Source organism: Parasteatoda tepidariorum, chromosome 1 (assembly GCF_043381705.1).
Source record: "Parasteatoda tepidariorum isolate YZ-2023 chromosome 1, CAS_Ptep_4.0, whole genome shotgun sequence".
Classification (NCBI taxonomy): domain Eukaryota; kingdom Metazoa; phylum Arthropoda; class Arachnida; order Araneae; family Theridiidae; genus Parasteatoda; species Parasteatoda tepidariorum.
Genome location: NC_092204.1, coordinates 30,135,383 through 30,160,325, shown reverse-complemented (window position 1 = coordinate 30,160,325; position 24,943 = coordinate 30,135,383). Strand labels below are relative to the sequence as shown.

The 24,943-nt window shown below is 24.7% G+C and overlaps 2 protein-coding genes across 24 annotated transcripts in view; one reads left to right on the top strand and one right to left on the bottom strand.

Moving 5' to 3' along the window:
* Positions 1 to 25: 25 nt before the first annotated feature.
* LOC107445355 (Cytochrome c oxidase assembly factor 8) lies at positions 26 to 6,122 on the bottom strand. The gene is made up of 4 exons (XM_016059733.4): positions 5,914 to 6,122; positions 2,096 to 2,308; positions 656 to 792; positions 26 to 248 (listed from the first exon to the last, which is right to left on the bottom strand). The coding sequence occupies exons 1-4, from the start codon at positions 6,019 to 6,021 to the stop codon at positions 161 to 163; spliced, it is 546 nt and encodes a 181-aa protein (XP_015915219.2). The 5' UTR covers positions 6,022 to 6,122; the 3' UTR covers positions 26 to 160.
* A 292-nt stretch (positions 6,123 to 6,414) lies between these two features.
* Positions 6,415 to 24,943, top strand: part of LOC107445351 (inositol hexakisphosphate and diphosphoinositol-pentakisphosphate kinase) — a 65,643-nt gene continuing 47,114 nt past the window's right edge. For 11 of the 23 annotated variants that reach the window (XM_071178194.1, XM_071178179.1, XM_016059723.3 and 8 more), the window contains exons 1-6: positions 6,415 to 6,633; positions 8,286 to 8,395; positions 9,973 to 10,094; positions 22,058 to 22,231; positions 22,766 to 22,911; positions 23,557 to 23,642. In XM_071178194.1, the coding sequence (XP_071034295.1) occupies positions 8,392 to 8,395; positions 9,973 to 10,094; positions 22,058 to 22,231; positions 22,766 to 22,911; positions 23,557 to 23,642 (532 nt within the window). In that variant the 5' untranslated portion in view covers positions 6,415 to 6,633; positions 8,286 to 8,391. Of the gene's footprint in view, positions 6,634 to 8,285; positions 8,396 to 9,972; positions 10,095 to 16,972; positions 17,074 to 22,057; positions 22,232 to 22,765; positions 22,912 to 23,556; positions 23,655 to 24,943 lie in introns of those variants that run through there. The other 12 variants (XM_016059724.3, XM_071178199.1, XM_016059721.3 and 9 more) reach the window with 8 other exon arrangements.

Below are 24,943 nucleotides of genomic sequence, written 5' to 3'. Positions count from 1 at the left end.
GAAATACTTAATATAAAACATTGCATATGGATATATGAAAGTTTATTTGCAAAACTATTTTACAATATATTGAAACTTCTTTTCTTTTCTGTATGTGACGAAAATAAATATTGAAATAATTAAATGAAAGCACAATGGTAATTAAAATTAGTTTCAATTGTTATATTTTCTTGAAAAATCTTTTAAATCTACCTATGTTTACCTTAGCAGCTAAATATAGTAGATTTAGATTCTTCTTATACCAAGACCTAAAGGGATAAAAATATTTTTATTATACATTTTGAATCCTAAAATTTATATTTCTATACAATTAATGTGAGTAATATTACATAATACATTAGACATAGGTAGTACTTGATAAATAACTAGCATGTCTACAACCTATTACTAATATATGACTTATAACCTATTACTATTGTGTATATTTATCAATAGTACAAAACTAAAAAAACATAGCATTATCTGGGATTAAACTGAAAAGGAAAGTCAAAAATTTCACAAAACAATAGCATAAAATGAAAATTTAATTTCAAAAGAATTAAACATAATATTAAAGCTAAAATTTGAAAGAATTAAATGCCAAATAAAGATTACATTTCAAAAGAATAAAAAGTAAAGCTAAAACTAAAATTCAAAAGAATTGTAAAATTTTTACCAGTTATAATCCATATGTTTTTTGTGATTCCTTTCTAAGAAGTCTCTGTAAAAGTGACTCATATCTTCATCTGTTAGATTTTCATCTTTAGACAAATTTTTTTCCTTGGAAATCTTTTCAATATATAATTTTCTAGACTAGATAGGTAAAAATTAATAAATTAGCTATCTTCTATAATATAATCACAAGTTCGGTAATAATATAAAAAAGAGCAGTTGAAAGACAAAATGAGATTTAAAGTAAAAGTCAAGAATCCTTTCTCCTTTAAATTTTTTTCATATTCTTTGTCCTTATATCTTTAGATATATCCTTTAGAACATATTTTTAAAGGATTCCAAAAGAAGAAAAAAAAACTTTATTTCTCTACATATTATTAAAAGACAATTGTCATCCCCTGATTTTTCATTTTCCCTGTATAGAAAAATATATGGTCATTAAAATAAACAAAGATTCAAATATTTTTGTATGTAACTGTATAAAAGTTATAAAGACATTTTATGCTGTAATTTATTCCTTTATCTCGTATTTAACCATATTTGCTGTATAATTCATTTATTATACTTTCCAAACTAAAAGTGGTGTCTCAATATTACAGTATAAAGAAAATATAAGTTTTTTGTTACCATTTTACAATTATTAATTTACTTTCTAATAAATTATAAAACTATGTCCATTAAACATATGTAATTAAAATAATGAATACAAAATAATTGTTTAAAATTGTAAAACAATGTTAGGAACTAACTTTACTCCAAATGATCTTCAAAGCAAATAAACATTATAAATAGTTTGCACAAGTTTTAAAGAAACAAGTCATGGTTGAAGTTAAACCATTCACAATTATTATGCAAATAATATGTTTTAAAAATATTATGCCGATCATATTTATATATTTTTTAAAAAAATCTATCCCTTCGTTAGTAACAGAAAATATTTTTTAATAAAGACAAGCAACATTTAAAATTCAAATAACAGAGGTAATCTTTGAGCTTAATATGATAATACAGGGCATTACACGTAAAAGAGCAAACAATTTAATTAAAAAAAAAAGATAATTTTGCATAAGCATTATATTTAGTATGAATATCAGAATGAAGAAAAATGTGCAATTATAATTTTTAATTTAGCAATTTATAATTTCTGCATTTCTCTTCATCCAGAGTTATGATATGGTACATTTTCAGAGAAAAAACTATTTCATTTTCAAACAATTTCCAGTAACTGAAAATGAACTGATTTGGGGAAACATTTAATATATCTGAAATTATTTTACACAAAAATATCTTTGTATTAACATATTAGATTTACAAAAGATATTTCAAATCAGTTAGGAATGTATAAAATACATTATAATAGTAAAATATACCATGACAATAAATTCAAAATGTTAAATAAGAATGCATAAAAATAAAAACACACAAATTGATGTAAAATAATTACATTCTTAAAGTCATTATTATGAGTTTCCCAGTATTCATGATTCCAGTCTTGAGTTTCTTCGTATTTCTGATAAAATGCTTTCTCTTCTTTTGATAAATGTTGAGAAGTAGGAAAAACTTTTAAACGTAAATTTGATTTTGGATGGGGTGGGCTAACCCAGATGTGGTTGTCATTTTCACTAAAAGGCTTTGTTTTTATTCCTTCAAAATATTTCTGCAAGAAATATTAGATTTAAAAATTAAAAAAAATCATTAGTATAAAGATTTAAAAAAAAAAAATTATGCTGAAATATTTAAAATGAATTTGACAAGTGTGTTACATATATGAAATGATACTTTTATATCTTATGATATTTAGAGCAGTCAGCTTTTTAAGGTAATAGGTAACTAATTTGTTTTTTTAATATTTATAAATTAAACAATGCTTTCTATTTTGTAATTTGCATGGATAGGAATAAATTAATTGATATACATATTTCAAGTGAATACAGAAGGTTTTGAGATTAATAAATAATATTCATACAACACTAAATGGGATTTTTTTATCCTTTGTTATAGCCATAAATTTTTCGTGAAAATATAAGTAAAAAAACATAATTTATTTATTTTAATATTTCTTTTGAAAAATTGAATAATCTGAAATCGGGAAAATTTTACACTTTTCACATAGCTGAAAGTATTAACTTGAAAATGAAATGGCAGTTATTTATGAAATGAAATAACTCAATAAGATTTTTGAGGAGTTACTTTTTTTAGGATTCTAGATATTTTAAATGTTAGTTTTTGAAGAGATGTGGGAAAAGCTAACTAGAAGTTATAAACTAAGATCTTGTACAACAAAAAACCAATAAAATTTATTTGAATTAAATAGCACATTCTTTCCATGCATCATAGCGATCAATATTCTATTACAATTATTTACAAATATGGAAGGTTCAATACCATCCTATAAAGTAATCATCACTTTTAAAGAATAATTATCAAACTAAACAATTTTTCTTTTTACGAAGAATAATATATAATTTATATCTTACTTTTGTCAGATAACTACACATTTATATAGAAAGGGCATCATATAATTTAGTATAGAAAAATATTTGATACTGTTAAAAAAGTAAAGTTAAAATAATTTTTATGCAAAAAGTACAATGTAAATTCTAAACTTATAGATTACTTTTGCTAGACACATACATTTATGTAAAAAAAAGTATCATAATTCCAGGGATTAATCCTGAATTTTTGACTCATTACCCAATTTTCAGAAAGATTTTAACGATATTTTATTGTTGTAAAGACTTTTAGCGTGTCATAATTTTCGGTGAAAAATATGTTCAAATGTAACAAAAAGAAAGGAAAAAAAAAACATTAATTGAGGTACGTATGTGTCATTAAACTTGCATATGTTCACAGGACTTGCGAAATATGCACATATTCACAGGACTTCCAAAACATGCATGTACACTGGATTATTTTTCTGCAATTTGACCATTAATAAAAATTTAGATGCCAATTTTTTTATTCTTTCTCGAAAAGTGTCAATTTTGCTAGGATAATTACAAGTTTTATGAAAGTAACGATCTTACTGTGACAATTTTTATGAAGGTACCATTTTTGCTTGGTGGACTATTGTGAAAATATTGATTAACAGTAGTAGTAAAATCCAGTTGTATAAAACACTAAATTCAGTAAAGGACAATTTATGTTATCAAAGAAATAAAGCTAAAGTATTATTTTCATGAAAAAAATAAGACAAATTTTATTTTACTTTAGTAAAATGTATAAAAGTGGTAAACTCCAAAATTTTAAAATATGCATTTTTTGCTTAATTATGATATTCGAGTCTGATCTTCCATTATGAAAATGAAGCAAGTTTAATAATTACAGTGTAACGTCCCATATCCGGACGTCCCTTTTCCGGAAGGGTCGATTTCCCGGACACTTTTTAACAATCAAAATAAACAAACATTTCTTCATCTTCCCCTCTCCTTTAAAAAAAAAAAAAACGAAGTCTTTTGACAGGTTTTTCCCCCTCTCAGCTTCTAGAGATCTATGCATTGAACCCATAAATCAACAGAAAAGAGAACAGAAGATCTACTAAGACCATGACGCTCCTCCTCTGGAATGCAGGAAAGGGGGGGGGGTTGTTTTCAAAAGAGCACAACTGAGTCCCCTCCCTCCCCCTTCTTTCCTATGCAGCTGGCTAGTAAAAGAGGCATTTCCTGGAACCTTTTTGAATGTTAAAGTGGAGGGGGAATCCCCTTTAGTCACACAAGAAAAAATAAAGAGAACCCAATTAGCATGCCACGCCTTTATGCTTGATTGATAGCCAATGATGGGAGAGAAAATAAGAATTTGTCACTACCCCGCCCTCAACTTGAATGACAAGTAAGGAGGAAATGAATTTTTCTTCTCCACCTACCCACCTTATTGAATGACGGGAATTTCCCCTTCTTGCTTGAATCGTTCTAGTTCAAAATGGTGGAGAGAGCAATTAATATTTTCATAACTGGGAATTTTTTTCGTTTTCTATATTTATTTTTAGAATAGCAATAATTATTTTTTTTTCTAATATTTTGTTTATGATTGATTAGATATCATTCTAATACTAAAACGTTATTGCCCGAAAAACAATGTTTATTTATTTTCTACTTCTTAGATTCAGATCATTTTAAGCTTTGTTTACCTTGGAGGTCGATTATACGGAAAAATCGATTATACGGACTTCGGAAAGTCCCGCCGATTCCGGATACGCGACTTTCCACTGTATATTCAAATCCCATAAATATCTGAATACTTGCATTTGTTTACCAACACAATGCATGTAAAAAGTTTGTTACTTCAAAATCCATTTACAAAGAGATACTTCACTTCTACAATGAATAACCAATATATGTTCAGATAAAAAAGACACATAATTTAGTATAGGTCAATGTATACATTATTAAATATATTTAATTTGCATTGCACATAAAATTTAAATTCTTGACACTGTATGTTAGAGTTAACAAAATGGTTTTAATATAAATTAGACTTTTGCATTATAATCATAACTTTAATTAATAATTAGGATCATCTTATTTTAACAGAAGTAGCATGGGTACTTGCAAGGAAAGTAAAGAAGGTGCATTTGCACCCCTGGAAATCCAATGGAAAAAAAAGTATAATTTACAACTACTGTTATCAATTATATTTTTTTAAATAATACTTTTACGAATAAGACTATGAAAGTGGCACAAACATTGCATCTTTTAATCTAATACTAAAATTAATTATCATTTTTGATTAAATAAATAAAAAAACTTAATATATTGTGCGAATAACACATTTAATTAACATAGTAACATATTTATTAAAAAAAGTTCTTTTGTTGTAAAATTTAAAATATTTTCTCAAACATGCAAAATTATTTTTAAGTAATACAAAATAAATAAATTAATTAAACAATAAATTATTTCTTTAAAACTATAATGAATATTTCATTTGCTGTACCTTTTTGAGAAAATTTCTAGGAAGTTGTAGAACTATTTATACAGAATTTTGATACATATGTTAAATACCTTACATTCAGTTTGATAGTTTCTCAGTCCCGAAGAATTCAATATCATTGATTCTAAACTATCTATATCAATAGATAATGAAACTGTGTGTAGAAAGCTGTATATTTTATATTATTTAATTCAATAGATTTTCTGGTCTAAAGTCAAACTACAGCAGTATTAAATTCAGATAAAGCCCTTTACTCATTAGCAGTGAAAAAGAAAGAAAAGCTATCCAGTTCTTAAAATAGAGAGAAAACTTTCAGATATTATTTTCACTTACAGATGAGTTTGAATGTAATCTTGGACAATCATATTTATAACACATGATTTGAAAAAAATATAAATTTGTTTTGAAGTTCGATCTAAATCCTCTTTTTAACACATGCATGTTAATTAAAATTAAAAGAAAGGTTTGATATATAATTTATGAAAATGTAAGTTTTAACTTTTTATAAATAAAAATAATTAAATGACTTTGAATTGTTTCTTCAACATTAAGATATAATGTTTGAAAATGCATTTAGTTTCATGCTAATGCGAACTTTTTTAAAACCTTTAATATTGACTGCATGCCATTTTATCAAACTTTAGAAAAGCGAGAGTTGTGGTAAAATTAAAATTAAATGAGAATTAACGTTTTTTATTTGATTAAGTTAGAAAAAAAAAATATGCATTCATAATATTTTAGAGTTTACTTGTAACCGTGGAAATAAATAAATAAAAGTAACGGNCATAACTTATAGCTATTGTACCGATGAATTAGTTTCTGTAAAGTGGCGCTGTTGTCAACGTCGGCGCGATAGCTCTGAGGCTATCTTACCGATAGTCGGTGTAATAGACACTGCCTAAAAGTAAATATAAACAAAAACTGATATCATAGCGCAAATGCGCTTCAATTAATTTTTGTCATTATTAATTGCTATATTACTACTTACATTCTGGTTTAAAAACCAATAAAGTTTTTCGTATCGAGAATAGTGTTAGTATAACATCATTAAAGGTGAGAAAATGCAGTTTTGTGCTCTGATTTTTGTTTGCCATTTAAAACAATTCCATTTTTTTTAAGTATTTCATTCATTAATTTTAAAGAAAGTCTTTGCAATTTTTTATTTATTTATAAATTTTACAGATATTTGTTACATTTTCCGATAATTATGTTGTTTGTAAACCTTAGTTCGTATATTTTACCTTTGCCCTTTCAAAAGATGATATGTATATCCCGATAGAGTTCTGACTGGAACGGTACGGGAATCACTATAAAACACTTTTTCCAGATTGCTGAGTGTGTTAAAATCTCCCCATTTTAAGGTATTCTTGTTACATAAAATTTGTTTTCACTTCTTATAATTTATTACGATGTGAGTTAATAAACATATAATTTTTTATTTAATATTAATCTAAGTCAGAATTTTCGTGGCACTTTCCTTAGAATATTAATCGGAAATTCGTTCTTATAGTTTTGACTTTCATAAAATATTTTTATGCTAATTAGTGTTGCGTACATTTTTATGAATTGTTTCTGAAAAATCTTTATCTTGTTAGTATTTTTCTAAGCAGACTAGAGGCTATAACATAATAATTTTTGGGAATATTTCTTTATGATGATCTGCTGTGCTTACTGTAATCGTCAAGGCGCCGAATGGATTTTAAACCTGCAAATTGTCAAAAAAACAAACTAACTAGTAAAGGTTTGGCCAGGGGCGACTGCATGTTTTTCCCTTTCGAGTTGGTCCTCTTTTATGATATTTGATTTTGTTTTGCAGGAGCTATACTGCCCAAAAGTTGGAAAGACTTAATGAATATTCTACCTCAGATCATGATACGAAAATTTTCCTTAATCTTGAACCTTTACTGTTGTAATAAAAGAAAGATTTCCATTTCAGTACTTACCTTTGCCAAAATAATTACAAAGTTTTAGTCAAGTTTTCTGCACAATGGCCTGTATAAAACCAAAAAAAAACTCAAAGAGTGTATCTCGTGACAATCCAGGAGAAACCTATTCGCATTTAGCTAATCCTTTTAGCATCTTGGCAATTGAAGTAGGCACATATTGGTGCTGATATGGAAATATACCCATAATATATATTTTTCTACATATTATTACAGAGTTTACATATTATTCGTATAATTTCTGTATTGTACTCCGCTAGAAAAAATGGCCAAGTTTTATCAACTGCTGGTCATCAGTCCACAAGAAACTAATTGGAAAGGTGAAACTGCTTTGTCTCTGGGCAAGCTATTATATATGACTTTCGTATTATTGAAATCAAATAACTGGTTATAGCACTAGGTAAATTTAGTTATTCAGGGACAAGTATCCATATAATAATGTCTCCATAAAACTGTGATATGCCTGGTATAAACTAAAATTATTTTTTAAAAGAAATCTTCAATAAAGCTAAATTTTTGAAGATTTCTTTCAAAAATCTTCAAAATCTAATAATTTCCCTTTTTCTAATAAAAAAAAAGAAAAAAGAAAATGGTTCATGAAAATTTTTAGAAATTTTTACTTATTAATTGAAAGTTAAATTCTTTGTTTTTCAAGTAGGACTATATTGACAATCTATAAGTCATAAATCTGATATTGAATCTATAAACCTTAAATAAATTACTGATATTTCAAAAACGAGTTATTTTGTTACATTATTTCAGATAAAAGAAAATGATTTTATCTACTTTTGTTATTTTGCTTGAGATACAACGTTAGAATTGTTTCTCTGGTAGAGTTCTACTTTCTGCTTGGAGCCTTTATCGTTTGATGGGTTTGTATATTAATTTTAGATTTATTGGGTTTAATTTATGGATATTTTAATAATTATATCTTGGATTGTATTTAAAAGAATACATTCGAAAACAATGCTAAAAGTTTTAACCAAGTTTTTTTTTTCTTTTTCAACTATGTATTGAAATTTATAAAAAGCTAAATTTTTACCTTTTTATATTTTTAGTGGTCAAAATACATTCCTAATGGCAAATACACTTTAAATTGTGAAAAAATATTATTTTATGAAAAAGTTATTTAATAATTTTTTAAATATTTATTAAAGACTATCTGTAAACATATTGGACAGTTGATTAACTTTAGATTAATTTTTTTATTCCCATTATAGTTTTTTTAAATTTAAATTCAAGAAAAAAGATTATTTTCAGCATTATAAAGCAGATAATTTACTTATGTTCTGAATATTAGTTTACCTGGTGTGTTAAAAGATATTTATTTTACACTTTTAATTCTGAAAAAAAGATCAAGTTTTGTCAAAAATACTCTTCCCTTACATTTTAATGTCTTGATAATATTTCTAATTTGATTTGGTTTGTTGCAAATTTTTATTCTGATATGGTTACTGATTTTACCTGTTAAAAATGAATCTGCAATTGATGCTTAATTTGGCTGTATTAAATTAATTTCTTCTACACAATTTGTTTTTACAATTGTGTTCATTGTCATTACAGTTTTATTTTTTTATAGTTAAAACCATTTTTCAATTGTAATAAAATAACATATATTGAGTTTTTCTCGAATCTTTAAAATATCCACAGATTCCACTAATTAACCTCTTGTTTTTTATTTCCGTTATGTTAAGCTAATTGATCAACTATTTCAGAGTAAAAGCTATTGATTTCTTGCTGGCTTGAATTTGAGCTGCTTGTGATGTATTTTTTATTCTTTATTGAAGAATATTAGAATAAAGTTGTTTAACTTGGTTCCCAATGTCTCAATTTAAAATAGATTTGTATGTTTGTTTAAATATCTTAATATGATTAAAGAATATAATACATCTTTTGTTTCTAATGGTTGTTATATTTAAAAGAGAGGAGACGTCTTGAATATGCTATAAAATAGCTGTTACTAAATACACATGTAAAAAATTATTTTCTTTCTTTATTACTTAAAAAATTTATCAATTAGTTAATAAAATGATAAGGTTAAACTTAAGATTAATTGTTTTGTTGGTGTTGTTGAAGAAATTGAAGATGTATCAAATTCTTTCAAATTTATTGTCCCTTCTTTTCTAAATGTATCTAATTCTATGTTAATTTAAATTCATTTGGTATTGGTGACCAAATATCTAATACTAGTGACTCACCAAGTAACTAATTTTATTTGATTATTTTTCATTACCCAATGCAATAAAAGTCAGTTTGTAAATTAATTACTTGTTTGTATAATAAATGCATTCTTTTTTTTTTTTTTTTTTTTTTTTTTTTTTTTTTTTTTTTTAAGTGTTTACATAAATGTTCAGAATTTTTTTTTTATCCTTTATAAAAAATAAGGCAGAACATTTTTGTTTTATTCTGATATTATAAAGTCATTTTAATCACCTTAAAATTATTCTAGGTGTACAAAGTTCTTCCATGTCTTATCAAGAATTGGAGCAAGGTTACCAAGGGTTGAAGCAGAATCGACCATTTTTTTATATCGGAGAAGATGAGTATTCTTTGTCTCAAAAATTGATGAGGGTAAGTTATTTTAATGTCATTAAGGGATTATTTCTTGGCCAAATTATCTGTGATGCAGAATTAATAACTTTTCTAATGAACATTTTAATCTTATCCGAAATATAATAAATTTTACCTTTTCTCAATTAATAACAACATTTGATTTACTTGATTCATTTGAACTAATTTTCTTTTATGTGTGCAATCGGCTATTTATATTGTATAATTTACCATTACTTTTAAATAGAATTTGGAATTTCAATTCTTATCTTATGAGACTAAAATAAGTTTTAAATAATAATCTTATAAGACATAAGGAAACAAACAAATTATAAATAATTATCTTACAAGAAAGTTTGAAAAAAGCATTTTTGTTATCTTTTAAGGGTTTTTAAAGAATAAATCTGTATATTCTTGGGGTTTTCAGCATGTTAGTTTATTAATATATTTTAATATTAACCTAATTCAAAAGCTTTTAGCATTTAAAGTGTTGTCAAATAATTAATTTTGTTGTTTTAACAATTAAAATATTCTGCAATTTGTAAAGTGAATTTGCACTATTCCACCCATCTGTTAAGTATGCTCCATGAGAAAATGGATCACTTCTTATTTTTAAAGTGGTCACGGAGCCTATTCTGTAAATACTCAGAAAAGTTTATCTATCTGAAAAAAAAGATGGAAATGTTTTGGGAAAATACCCAAAAGGGAGTTTGAGAAAATTAAATGATTTGAGTGTGAAGTACCTGAAAGTCCAATATTTTTTTCAGGTCTAAACAGGTCTTTTAATATTTTTTTTTTAAGGAATTCTTTACTTTCAGCTCTAAAATCTTGTAATAAGTGTTTTGTAATGTAGTTTATGTATTAAGAATAAGGCGCAACTAAAAAAATAAAGTAAAATGTATGCCACCGGTTGCAAAAATCAAGAAAGTTCGATAAAATCAACCTGGAAACATCAAGGAAAAGTCAATAAATTTGTTTTCTGAGTATTTGTAGCCATCTTGATTTTGTAGTTTTGTTCCATTTTAAACTACAAAACCTTGTAGGAATTTTCATAGTTGATCAATGTAGTTATAATTTCTTAACAGTTCTTCTTCTTCTTTTTTTTTTTTTTAAATATTTATGTGTCAATATGATAAGGTAATAATTTTGTGTCTTCTTAAACCTTGTGTTTGGCTTACCTTAATATTTGTAAATTTATTTTTTAAAAAATGCTTTCATTGTAATAATTTATTTTTCTCTTTATTATAATCCACTGTTTATTTATTTAATGGAAATATGATACACAGCATCTCTGTACTTGAAAATTCATTTTTAAAATGTTTTGTAAGGTAATTTTTATTGTAATTTTGTTTTATACTGAATCTCCCAATTTCAGAAATTTTCATGCCTATTTACATTTCCAGCAATGTTCTTTTTTTGTTGTTTTAAATATCACATATTTAATATATTGGGTCGCCCAGAACGTTCGTGCCATTAGCGTTAGTTTTCATATGTTATCTGTTTTTATAGAATCAACATAAACATTCTGGATGACTCAATATATGTATATTTTATAAGTAATAGAAATATATTTCTATGCATTTAATTCATTGTAAGTAATGCACAGTCTAATAATTTTTTTCAGTGGTTATAAAGGCAATTAATAACTTATAAAGTTGGTTTTTAGATTGTAAGTCAAGTAAAAAATGAAAATACCAATTAAAATCTATAGTTCAAATTAAATAGAATTTCAACTTCATGTTTATGTTAAAAATTTCATACCAAAACTTGGCAGTTGATAGACAAATTTGTTTAACCCTTTGCCAGTATTACCTCAATTCAATATGAGTTTACTACCCACTTAAATTTTGGAACTTTGAGTAGAAGTAAAATCAAGGTTTTAGCTTCAGTTGATCCTGAAATTTTTTTGTTTTCTTTTATCAGATGCTCAAATTTAACTCTATATATTTGGTAGATTACAGTACACTGTTGATCCCCCCTTTTTTTGGAGTTAACTATCGTTTTTTTTATTTGTAAACAATATTTATTAACAATAAACATTATTTTAAAATTATATTCATGTAAAAAAGAAATGAAAATGTATTACAAATGCATGCTGTACTCTTCATTTGATGCTCTTTTTTGTTCTGACAATGTGTCAACTTGTACCTTTTCTGCATTTGTGATTTTACTTTTGCTCGAAGTATTTTTGTTTTTTTAGTTTGACTGTTGTGTGAGCAATTTTAATTCATTTGGTATATATTATTCACACATTATTATTATGTTCATATACGTTGAAATATACATTTTATTATCTTGTCTATGTTACTCATTGTATTTATTTGTTAAGATAAAAATTGTTATTTTGTGACAATTACATTATTGAATATTAATTCTTCATTAGAAATTACATTCATAAGAGATTCTTCATTAGAGAAAGCATATTCTATTTTCAAAAATTATTTGGTATTTGCAAAATTCTACTTTTATTTGTTTTTGTTTCTTTTCTTACGATGCTTAATGTAAGAAACTCAATATTTACATTATATTTACATACTAAATATTTACAATATATTTTACAATGGATAATGTAATAAAAGTTGAATAATAGTGTGAATAGTATTTGTTTTGTATAAATCTCCCAAACCCATCCCCCCCATCTGAAGTTCAGTTTAAAATTTACCTGTGTATAGTGTATGGTGAACAATAAGAGTTAAATTAATAATGAAGATATTACATCACATTTTGTAACTTTTGTTGTTAAAGCCAGATTTTCCCAAACTAAATACAAATCTTACTGATTCATAGTGGTGACTTAAAATATATTGATTAATTAGTGCTAAGTATTAAGTTATAAAATTAGACACAAATTTTTTTTTCTCTGAATAAACTTATCTTTTATAAACAACAGCTTTAGTTTTTTTGGTCATGTGAGATATATAATTTTATCATAGAATTATCTGAGGGTGAGCAAATTTTATAATAATGTGGAAAAATTGATTCACTTAAAAACTTTCCTAGATATGCAGAAATAAAGAAAAAGTTAGTTTAACATTAAACTCAAACTTTCAACTGCTTTTCAGACAAAACTATTGGGACCATATTTTCCAGATTACAGTTATTTTGAAGGTTAAAAATCCAATTTTGTCAGTAAAATAAAAGGTATGGTTATTCAGAAAAGATAGATTTTCCCCCCATAACTTAATGAATTAGCATATTTGAGGTCACACTTTTGTGTGATTAATATTGGGGCTTACTTTGTGAAAAAACAATCATTAGAAAAAAAGTTCTGTTATTATACATTTTCGAATTATATGTGCTTATTTTTGACTTTTATCAATAGTAGTTTTTTAAAATATTTTGTTATTGAAAATTTGTTAAGAGACATATGAGAAATGAAAATATGATACTTTTTTATCCAGTCTATTGTTTAGCACATTTAATTTGTTTAGTAAAATTAAAAGATTATTTTTTTGACAATAACTTAGTTAAGGGATCTTTTTTACTTGGAAGACACTGATTTATTTTTGAAATTGGATTTTAATCATGAACAGTTGCATTAAGAATGTTGGAAGAATACCAAAGAAGGAAGTATAAATAAAATATGCTCCTGAAAGAAAAAAAGAGAAAGTTGGAATGGACCTAGAAGTTAATGAATGGAAAATCAAATAATTATAAAATATTATCAAACGATTATAAAATTCAAGCATTGTGTTGCAAACAGATTATTATATGGAGTTTTTTTTATGACCATTTATCAAACAATATTTTTCATATGCAACCTTTCCTATTATGTTTCAGCTTATTTGTATATTTCAATGTTTCATTCTAATATTAGACTTAATAATTTTTAATATACTGCACTTGTATTATTTACAAATTATTTCAAAAGCAGTTTGAAAAGTAACAAGTCATTATATTTGACATGTATTTTGCTCTTTTTTTTCTGTATGATTATTTATCATATTTAAGACTTCATGATATCACACAAAAGCACATCCTTCATTTGTGACTTAGTCTATTGTAAAGTAAAAAGTTTCAGAATATCCATATTTATATTATGTTCTATTATAGTTATTAGACTGGATAATTTGGAACATACTGTGCTATTTGCAAATTATTTAAAGAATGATTGTAAAAGAAATACAAGTCATTGTAATTATGCCTTTTCTTTGTATGGTCCTTAATCAACTTTAAGTTTTAATTACATAATGGAAAAATAATGTTTTTCATTTGTAACTTATTCTAAAGTGAAATGTTTACAGCTATTTTTTTTCTTCAATCTAGGGATTGGTCTAAACAATTTGCAATATACTGTACAGATATTATTTACAAATTATTTAAAAACAGTTTGTAAAATGTAATAGGACATTATAATAAATGTGTATTTTGTTAATCTTTTTTTATAATCATTTATTATACATGTGTAATAAAAGCTATCTTAGCAATATCTTTCATCCATGACTTATTCTTCTATTGTAAAGTAAAAATTTTCAGATTATCCTTATTCTTTTTTCCATTCTAGTGATTAACCTGAATAATTTGGAGTATATTGTATTTGTATTATGTACAAATATACAATTTATTTCTAAAGATTTTTGTGTGTGTATTTAAAAAGGAAATTTCTGAAGAATTAGATTTAGATGTTTTTAAACTATTATCATTTGTGAAAAATAATTTTTCAAAATTTCATTTTTTCAAAACTGCAATTCAAATTTTATTGTTAAATCTTAAAATACCATGCCATTTTATAGTATAATTTCAGTTTATTGATTATTAATAGAAAGGAACTGCATGTTTTTTAATGCATTTAGGAGTATGGAATCCCATTTTTTCCCTTTTTTGTTTCTTCGAAACTAAATAGTAATACAATATTTTCTTTCTTGTAATTTGCTGTAAATTACAAGAAGAAATTAATACATATTTCTGATTTTTTTTAAAACTGAAATGAATTTGAAAATATTTCCTGTTAAATAATCTGTTTTATCTTCTTTTTTTNTTTTTTTTTTTGGTTTACTGTGTAACATACTTATGATATTAGATTTTTCTGTTGCAATTTTTTTTGTCTATTTAAAGCAAAGGGACTAACTAGTGTTCAAAATGAAATTTTATAGCTTGCTGTGCTTTATAAAATATAGTTTTTTTAGTCATGATCTTTATTTTTTTTTTTGGAACTTGTTTGAAGTATTGTTTTTTAAAGAGTTTGTTTCAAAGTTTTAAATTATATTAGAGTGATAAAAGCTAAATATTTCTTTTTAAAGATAATGTTATTTGATTATAAAGAAAATGGATTCGCAAAATATTGACTATACATTTATAAAAAAAGATATTTTGAAATTATGTGTCATAACTGACACTTTCGCAACTTCAGTCAATGAAATTATGAGTTCCTTATAAAATTTTGCAATCTCTTGGAAATAAAAATTGGGACATTGTTTGTATTCTCTCTTTCTACTCTTTTAGGCTCATGTTACTTTACTCTAGATGCAGTTAAGCTTTGAAGTACACTTTTTTTTTGTTTATAAGTTTTTGTTTTCAGAAAGAGATTATTGTAATTTTTTTGATTGGTACTCCAAAAATTTGTTTTTGTTCTTTTACAAATTTTTTTAATTCTGAAATGTAAGCAAAATTTATAAAATTAAATATGTGCATTGTATTTCAATTTTCTTAACACACTATGTATTTCAAAAGTATTTTGTAGCTGTAATCGCTTGATAATTTTACAACCTGATAATTGTCGACTTTCGGTACAAATTTTTTAGGCATATTCCAAGTTATTTTCCCAAGATTTATTATTAAATTATTATTATTAGATTTATAAGTTATTTTCCCAAGAAAACAAGTTTTTATAAAAACTTATTCATATTACAATATGGTTGTTTTATCCAATTTAATTTTTTGAAATTAAATTATTATTGTTTAATTTTTGTATTTAATTCATTATTGTATAATTAATTTTTAATGTAAAAATAAAATATTACTAACTATCTGTAAAGGTTGGCTGATAAGTTTGAAAATTGTGATGTTAAGTTTTTAAGGAAGTTTTTGTTAAAATATTACTGTAGAAATTCTGAAAAATTTATTACTCTAATTAATCAATTTTGCTATTTAAAGTGAACTTTGTTGTTCTTTGCATAAAATAACAATTTCAAAATAATAAATGAATTTTGATCCTCTTTGTTATACATACATTCATATTTCAGATTCCCCTTAAAAATGTTTCATGACAGCAGTGTTTATAAATTAAAATGTCTTTTTTTTAAGAAATGTTTTTGTAAAAATAATTCAGGATTAATTGTAAAGAATTAACTAGATGAAAAAAGATTTTTTATAAAAATGGTTGCATTTTGTGATTTGTTTATTTATAATTATTATTAAAATGAAGGATTGCAATCAGTTTTATGTTTTTAATTTTCAAGCAAATACTTTACGAGAATATTTCCCTGCGTTTTCAGTTTTTATTTGCTTTGTACTTTCGTCATTAGTATTTTATCTACAAATTTAATGTTATTCATTTATCGCATCAATAATTCCGAATGACTGATATAAATTGCATGCAATAACGTGTTCTTTATATCCCAAGTACTTTTATCTTAAGTAGATAGCACCATTCTATTAATTTTTGTATTTCAAAGAGGTAACTTGACTACTATATGTAAACATATACTTTTCCAATTCTTTAATGATTAAAAATTTATAAGCAATCTTTTAATTAATTAGTCAAATCCCTATATTTCTATTTCATAATTTTATGTTTAGAAAACACTAGAAAAATTTTGAGCAATACTTGTTTATGTATTCCAGAAATAAATGTAAGATTTAATTATGACTATTACTGCTTGCATGATGCAATATAATACCGATTTTTGATCCTAATTTCATACCTTGATTAAAAGATGAAACTATTTTTCTTTTTCCAGAATTTTTAAATCTACTCTCCCTGTATCCATTGCAAACACCAGCCTTATATCCCGACTGCTGCTATTGTTTCTTATCCATGGTACCAATGCGTGTTATTAATGTAATTTAACTTTCTTTTATAATTATTAACTTTTTGTTTGATATTAACTTAGCAAAAATCCTACAAGTATTGCTTTTGAAAAATTAACTTTTAATTGCATTTTAATTATTAATTGATTTCAATGCATCTTCAACTTGAGATAAATGGATTTTTTCTTCAATTTGTTACAGGATAGCCGAAATGAGTTTAGTGTTGAATTATACTGTGTAGATGTTAAATATATTCTTTTGTGCTTGTGTATTATTATAAAATTGTACTCTTTATTATTAGAAAACATAGAATATGATGTACAAATCAGTGCATGTCATCAACAATTGTTCCTCAATTACCTTTCTTATTTCAGATATTATTAAAATAGTGCATGCAAAAGTTATAATTTCTTTTTAGATCAAAGTGTTATTTATGTTTAATTATTATCTTTTATGTAGTGCCTAATTTTGTTGTTTCTTGTCTGTAACTGATAAAACACTTAGTTTACAAACGTGTTATTAAATTATCTGCTTTAAAACAAAGCATTTTCTTCTATCTAAAAACTTATGTAATCATATTCATTCTTTTAAAGGTTAGAAGGAAAAAATTATAAATAACAAATAAAGAAAATACTTAAGAACCATGTTTGTATTATTTAATATGAATAGTAATTAATATTATTTGTCTTAATTAAAACAATTGAAAATAATTTAATAATGCATTTAATAATGCTATAATTTGATAATTTGATAGCTAAAACAATAAAAATTATCTACTTATGCATTTAAAAAATACCTTCTAGTACTTTCTCTTTGGGATATATGAAAATATATCAGAGGGTAAAAAAAGTTTTAAAATAAAAAAATTTGAAATTAAAAATCATTCTTCAACGCAATTTTCAACAAACTGCATTATTTAATAAATTATTCAGTCTTATTTTAGTAACCTTAAAAGTCTTATATGTGCTAAGCTTTTTTCTCAAACATTCCTAAAAAAAATTATCTTTACACAAGTTTTTTGCATAATTTAATTTATGTTACTGAAAAACTTTATGACTTAGTTTTGAAAGGATTTGATTTTAGTTTCAGTAGTTGATTAGGTAAGAATTTTATATTTGGGCAAGTTTGAAAAAGAATTTTTCTTGTCAGTATAAGGTTAAAAGGATAAGAAAAATGTGTCAATTCATTTCTCATAGGTTCTAACTCTCAATATCCGTATTTATCAATTAGAATGTGCGTAATATTTGTAAATTTATTTCTTTTACAATTAGTTCTAATAAAAAAAGACTGTTTGTATTCATTGCTTGATAAATACTTGTTTTAATTTTTAAAAAATCTAATTTAAATAAATCATCACCGAATCAACCGGAGAGTATTTGTGGAGATAATTTTTTATGCCATTTTATAAATTACAAGATTTTTTTAAAGAAGTAATAATGAAAATAATTAGTGTAAAAAACAACTGAAAATTGTCTTACCCTACAACTTTTTTGAGATTTGCGTAAAATTTTTCTCTTAAATTGTTTTGTAGTATAAACTTCTTTAATTTGCATTTTATAATGTTGACTGTGGCATTTTTTTGTTGTCAAATCAATTTAACTAATTGTTTGGTTAAAACTAATTTTCATAAATTAGACTATTTGTTTTTTCCCTTTTGCACTTAAATTTTTTTTTATAATGTCCTTACAGAAATATCATGACTCATAATACATCGGTTCATGGTGAACAGGGAAAACAGGAATTCTCAGGAAATTGTATTTTGACTCCAAAAAGCTGGGAATAGTTAGAAAAAGTTGCAATATTTTACAAAAACCTAGAAAAGTCCTTCATCATACCTGAAAAATAACTACTTTCAGAATTGTCAGTAGCAGTAATCAGTTATAGAGATTTGAGTTAAATAATTCTAGCATCTATTACAATTATTTGTTGTAAAAATTTCACATTTTAGGGAAATTTCCATGTTTCCTTCCTCATTAAATGGTATTTTTTTGCTCACAAAATTTAATATTTGCCATTGTAAATAAAAAATAAAATGTTTTGGTTGAAAAAAAATCGCATTGTATAAATAAAATATGGTCTGGATTTTAATAGAAATTTTCCTGATATACCTGGAAAAGTCAGGGAATTTTTATTCTAAAATTGATTAGAAACCCTTTAATAATAATTATTTTTCAGAATTTATAGGATATCAGTCATAATTTATAATAAATTCATAGGTCATAAATTATGGAAAATTATGGTAATAAAATTTAATGTTATTTTGTTTGTCATTAGTTTTTCAACTATTTCTGAAAATACTTGTTTGGGATGCACATCTCTGTCAATTGTTTAAAATAAGAGTACAAATTTTTTCATTGTATAAATTGGTAGAAAATTCAGTACTAATTTGGTCTTTTAGATGTAACTAGTATCACAAGATTCTTAACTTGATTTCACATCTTATTTTTTTCTTAACACTTACTATTTGTTTGTGTCTATTATGTTGTATTATTTTATTTTAAATCAAATATTCTACTCAATGAGTATAAGGTTAGAAAAAGGTATTTTTCTTCATATGAAATGATTTTCTTAGCTATGAATTTGTGTTATATGTGTGTACTTAATTAGCATGAGAAATTGTTTACTGTTGTTTGGTGAGCTTGTTCAGTTTTGTCTATAAACTATAAAGGGTATAAACATATATGTTAATTTATATATTTTTTCTTTGTTGTAGTTTAAGAATATATAACTTTGATAACATAATATAAAAGATTTTTTAAATATATAATTGTATAAATGTTATAATTTTTTTAATCACTGATATTTTAAGATTTTCCATTATTATTTTTTGTTTTGTTTTTTAAATGAATAATGCAATATTTACTACATCATAATCTATCAAAAAACTGTTTGTTTTATGAAAATTGGTGATAATAAGTTCAAATTAAATTGGTGTCACGTAAATAATATGAAAGCAAAAAATTAGTGCTCATTTACAAATTGTCTAAACTATGTGAATTTGCTTGTAATTTAAATGTAAACTTGACTGAATTTTCAAGCCAACATTTGAATAAAGAATTCTATGGAGTTCTTAACAAGTGAAATATGAGGTATAATTAATATAAATTTTTTTACTTTGGTGTCAGATGTAAAAATTTTAGTGTCAGACATAAATTTTTTTATTTGGATATAAATTAAATCAGTGATAACAATAATAAATACTGAAAATTACTTTCATTTTTTTCTTAATTCTATAAACATTATTTTTTCTATTAAAAAGCTTCTTTAAATTTAAATTGTCCTCTATTTCCTGTTGGAATGGGTGTTTTATAAAATTTTCCAGTGTGTAAAAGTTAGTTAAAAAATCACTAATTTTAATTTTAACTGAGCAGCATTTTTTAACAACAATGTAAATGCAACTTATATTTAAGCAATATGTCTTTCAATCTAATAATATTAAAAATCCGGGAATAAAAATAAATTAACAACTGTCTCTAAAAAATTTTCTATTTTTTCTAAATAACATGTAAAAAAATTTAAAAAATGCAGAAAAGTTTCACAATTTTTAAATACAATAAAATCATCTATTGAAAAATGTTACTGTACTTTAAAAGAAGGACAAAAAAACACTTTAGTACTCTATTATCCGTCTATAAAAAATTTTCCTGCAAACCCGGCTCCCCCCAAAATGATCTTTTCACGCAGGTGAAATGATAATTTTGATACCATATTTATGACCTGCATAAAATTAAATTATTGTTTTATACAATTTTCAGTTTTTATAATCATTGTATTTGATGCATCAAAACAGAGATTATATTAATCCGTATACTACACCTTTGTTTTTATTAGCAACGTTTGGAGCTTTACGTCTAATGAATGCATATGGCAACCCTTTAGCAAGCATTTGTGCTAACCTAAGTATGAGTAGGTGCTTAAAGTCAAGAAAAGTTTCTGAATATAGGCATAAGTTGCATTTCTCTAAAAAATAACAATAATTACAGAATATTCGGTAAAAAAAAATTTTTTACTTTGAATGCATACACTTTTTAAGCTCTTCTAAGCAAAATGATTAATTTAAAATGTTCTAAATGAAGTTAAGTTGTTTCTCAAAAAATTTAAACTGAGTTGTTTACTCCAAAAGAAATACTTATAATAAAATGAAATAAAATAAAACTTCACTAATCAATTTTAAATTTAATAATAACAATGAATTTAAGAATGATCAATTTTAAATTTAATAAATGACTTTAAGTACAACATAGTTAAACAGATTTCATTAGGTTACTGAAGTGAAATTTATTGTTCTAAATTAACTCCTAAAAGAATATTTAGATGGTTTCTATTCATATTTCACTTCATTTCATAAAGGAGCAAAATGTGAGATGAAAATAGATGATAAATGGAATGAAAAAGTAAAGCAGTGGTGTCGAACATAAAAATAATTAATGTCCATCTTTGGAATTTTTTTTTCTTCTGCTAATCGAAAATGGTAAATGTTTCTACACATTTGGGCAAGATAATCTGTTTTGATTATCTTGCTTTACTGTACTTATTAAAGATTCGCTTACTGTGGTTAGAAATTTCAAATGATGTAGCCCTTTATTTAAGAGCCTATAGCTGATTGATAACTTATGTTAATAAGTTTAAAGTTATTATTTCTAAATCTTCAGTTTTTAACTGGAAAATTACACCTTGTTTGCTTAAAAATATTAAGTTCAAAATTTTGGTCACCTGGTTTGAATTGCCCTACTAAAATAATGTGCAGTTTTTCTAACCTCGGATTTCACTCTTAAATTGAAATTATTTTTTTTTTTAAAAAAAATTCGGAGTTTCAAGAAATCATTTGTGAAAGTACCGATAAATGGCATTTAATATTTATTACATTCAAATAATTTTTTTAGAACTTTATGTTTACTTGTTTAATCTCATCTTTGATTTATTTTTGAAATTTAAATTAAAATAACTTAATGCCATGAAAAAATTTAAATTGTGTAATATAATGATTAATTTTAGTTTTACTTTTTTTCTTATAGGAGGCTGATAAGGGTGCTGAAGATGATGAATTGTGTGAAGGCAAGCAAGTTCTTGTTGGTATATGTGCGATGTCTAAAAAATCTCAATCCAAGCCAATGAAAGAAATTCTGACTCGCCTCGAGGAGTTTGAGTACTTGAAAACGGTTGTCTTTCCTGAGGAAGTCATTTTAAATGTTAGTTTCATCCCTTTCATTCTCAACTTATATCTTTGATTGCCATTTGAAGAAAGTATTTAAACATTATTACCACATGTGCAGCAGTATATAAAAAAATATTGTGCTTAATCATTTCAAGTGTTTATTAAAGGAATTCATACAGTATTTGTCTCGGTACTGTATTTTTTACAAATTTATTACTGAAAATCATAAATATTTGATGTTGTAACATTTATTCAATTCAAATCATACTTTCATTCAATATTTCCGTGCCTCAGAATTCTATTAACACAGTATATTGTTTGGGAAATTTGATATTTCTAGATCAATCGCAGTGTTGTTCCAGTTAAACTAACTTATATTATGTTTACATTGGTCAATGTTTTCATCACTTAAGTAAAATTTGCACTCAAAATAATATCATATTCAATAATTATTATCAATATCAATAATAACATTAAAGGTAAATACCTTTTGGGCATTAAATGGTTTATGTTATGTGATTAGTAATTTATTGTTCATAAATTATTAATAATTTTGGTATTTTTTCAGGAGCCTGTTGAAAAATGGCCTCTTTGTGATTGCCTAATCTCATTCCATTCCAAAGGATTTCCTCTTGCAAAAGCTGTAGAATATTCTAATCTTCGGAAACCATTCATCATAAATGATTTATTTATGCAATATGACATTCAAGATAGGTATAAATTTCATCACTCTTGCATGATCATTGATTGAAACAGATTTGTATTTATAATACCTTTTTTTAATTGTTTATTCTATATGGCAGCTTATTTTTAGAGGTATATTTTGAAAAGATAAAAGTATATAATTTTTATATTCCATTATTACTTCAGCATCCCAAATCTGAAATGGCAAAAAAAGTTACAGTGAGAAATTTTGATGCTATCAATTTTACAGCAAAAGATCAAACTGTAATTCTTAAAATTGCTATTTATTTTAAACAATGGGATACCTGCAAGTGACGTAGTAAGGGTATCGCAATCCTGATTGGTTGTTGAAACATGGCATTTGTTTACATTAGCAACTGTTCTTTCCATTCTATTTCGAGTAAGTTAAGCCTGTTAAGTATTAATTCTCATAAGTGACACATTCTATATTCTTTCATAAAGATTCTTTCACTAGGATTTCAATACTTTCGCTATATGTTTCTCAGCACAAAAACTTTTCTATTTGCTGCTCTCTTATATGGAAGGTTTAATACATTATTTTAGCTTCAACTTATTTTAGCTTTAGTGTATGAAACTTATTTAAAATGTTGCTTTACTTTTTTAATTTTATTCATACATAGTATTTATTAAGATCTCTTGTTCATCTTTTTTTAGGCGTAAAGTATATAGTATTTTAGAGAATGAAGGAATTGAGCTTCCGAGATACGCTGTTTTAGACAGGGAATCAGATCTTCCATCAGGTATGCTAAGAGGTGTGATATAATTTTAATTATTCCTTCATAATATAAATTTAAATATAGTTTCTATATCTTAAATTGTTTTGCGACAATTTTTATGAAATGATTTCAGATTGTTTGATTTTCATAATTTCTAAAATATGCTTAAAATAGTTTTTTTTTAAAAGAAATTATGTAAAGTTATCCTTATGCTGAATTTCAGCTCCTTTTTTTGTTAATATTTGACAGTATTTTGGATTTAAATGACATTACATATGAGTTATAGATTCTAATAAACATTTTAGCGCAATATCTTCAAAGTGAGCACTTTCTCTGCTTAAACTATCATGAGATCAGCATTACCTTTCACTATTAAAATACCTGAAAATATTTATTGACAAATCTGTCTTTCTTTAAAAAAAAGAAGATTTAAAGCAAGGTTCTATCATGGCAAGGAAACAAGAATTGCTTGGGAATATGATTTTGGCAAAAAGAAAAGTTCGGGTATATGGAATTTTAGAATTATTTCTTGTATGCATTCCACACCTACATGGTAAATTTTTTCCTTCTAAATTAAAATTAGAATATAAATTTGTATAAAATACTCTTTCTTTAGCAATTTCTTGTTTCAATTTTTTTCTTAAATATAATTATATTTTTTGACCCGCAATAATATTCTCTAAACCACAGTACTAGTTAATTATTTTAAAAATTAAGCTTTCTGTATAAATTAATTTTGGTTCTTAATAATCTTAATCTCAAGGGTGATATATGCTGACTATATGACTGATATTAATTTATTAATAAACTATATTACAATGTGAGTTTATAAATTTTTGAAGTTCTTCTGCTGAATTTTTCTTCTATTTGTAATTTATATGTTACTGCATAATAAAATTTGCAAGTTTAACCTTCGTGTAGGGAAATTCTGTTTCTTACAAAATGCCATAATTTCTATTAAAAAAGTTTTGTTGCTCATTAAAACAAAATTTCTGTATTTTTGATTAAATATTTCAGCAATTACTATTAATGTGCTCTTGAATTTTATTGACTTTTTTCTGAAAGAGTTAGATAAATTTATTTTATAAATTGAGTGAAAACTGCAAATATTACAGCAATGGAATTATTTTTGTCCACAATTGTACCAATTATATTAAATAAATGTTAAAATCCTATTTTAATTTTTTCACATTAATCATGCTTTTTTATTTACACATAATGAAAAATTTTATTAAATAGTTTATTTGTTCACATAAAGCAAATATTTCTATAATTGGTTGTATTCAGAATAGAACATAGCAACTAAACTGTTATAAATGCAACAA

What these genes read in the sequence shown, in the direction of transcription:
- LOC107445355 (XM_016059733.4), bottom strand. Translation starts at nt 6,021, where the DNA reads ATGCATGTGTTAAAAAGAGGATTTAGATCGAACTTCAAAACAAATTTA. An exon ending in GATTACATTCAAACTCATCT is followed by an intron (nt 2,309 to 5,913) that starts GTAAGTGAAAAT and finishes TATTTCTTGCAG; the next exon opens with AAATATTTTGAAGGAATAAA. An exon ending in AAACATATGGATTATAACTG is followed by an intron (nt 249 to 655) that starts GTAAAAATTTTA and finishes TTATCCCTTTAG; the next exon opens with GTCTTGGTATAAGAAGAATC.